At 42.5% G+C, this 1,168-nt stretch overlaps 1 protein-coding gene across 1 annotated transcript in view; it reads right to left on the bottom strand.

Moving 5' to 3' along the window:
• The window catches only part of LOC119588294 (glycine-rich cell wall structural protein 1-like), a 17,462-nt gene that overhangs the window by 15,376 nt on the left and 918 nt on the right, over window positions 1-1,168 (bottom strand). Inside the window, 2 exon segments of the mRNA XM_037936986.1 lie at window positions 52-84; window positions 693-945. Coding sequence (XP_037792914.1) covers window positions 52-84; window positions 693-945 — 286 coding nt within the window.

Here is a 1,168-nt window from a genome sequence, read left to right as displayed (position 1 = left end):
AACTTGCTGTCGGTATCATTATCAAATATCATTTTTCGATTCCATTCGTACTAAGCTCAAGGGCGTCAATGTCAATGTCTGTTCCTGAATTTCAGATCCCATTGTTAACCTCTTAAAGACATAATACATGCTTATAAACTCCCTTAAACATTAAATATCATGATATATCCTGCTTCACTGACTATTTCATATTGGTTTATGTATCTGATTTTCCGTTTTAAACAGCATATCCAATTATCAGATGTGGAATATCAAGTCTTATAGCTTGATTATCGAGAAAGCTCTTGCAAAGCGCAACTCTCAGCTGATAGTTTTGATCTACCCTCATCCACCTTCAATTCTTACTCTGCCAATTAAAGTTATCTCTAACATATCCCAACATATTGCCAATTTATTCAAAAGTACTATATTCCAATCGTCCTTTGTCATCCAAAATACCCTAAGGTCTAAATATTCGTTTACCGTAGGATCCAAACAAAATTATTTTTCGTTATGTTTACTCGCATCAAGGAATAGAAATTCATTTATATCATATGGACGAAAGATTTCAAATATTAAGGAATTGTTATTCTTTTTCTTATATTTTTAAAAATCGTTCTATTCTCTTGGAGTGAGTCTTCTCAAAATGCCACATTACCAGCCGCGGCCTCCGCCGTAGCCTCCTCCACCTCCACCTCCGCTGCCGAATCCACCTCCGCCTCCACCGCCGAATCCACCTCTGCCTCCACCGCCGCCTCCGCCGCTGCTTGAGAGGGAGCCCACGCCAACCAGCCGAGCCCGGACCACGCTGCCGCCTCCTGATCCACCTCCTCCACCAAAGCTACCTCCGCCTCCGCCTCTATATCCACCACCCCTTCCACTTCCGCCACCGCCTCCACCTCCTCCACAGCAACCGCCAGGAGCAGCCGCTGCCACACTTATGGCGGCCACGAACGCCAATGCAATCTGTTGAGAGAGAAAGGTATACTGTCTAACGTATGGTTAGACAAATGTGTTAATCGTAACATTTCGAATCAGTCAAGACTCATCAGGTAATTTTTCTGCAATGGATCAGCTTTTCTCGACTGCCAGTTCTTCTTTTCCTGTAACGACTGCCTATAAATCTATTTTTGTCGATATAATACTATATTTGTACTTTTGTTCGGGTTTACATCTGCATTCATATCGA

The sequence above is a fragment of the Penaeus monodon genome, chromosome 23, assembly GCF_015228065.2.
Source record: "Penaeus monodon isolate SGIC_2016 chromosome 23, NSTDA_Pmon_1, whole genome shotgun sequence".
Taxonomy (NCBI): domain Eukaryota; kingdom Metazoa; phylum Arthropoda; class Malacostraca; order Decapoda; family Penaeidae; genus Penaeus; species Penaeus monodon.
Note: the sequence above shows the minus strand (reverse complement) of the source record. Positions and strands in the feature narration are given on the sequence as shown.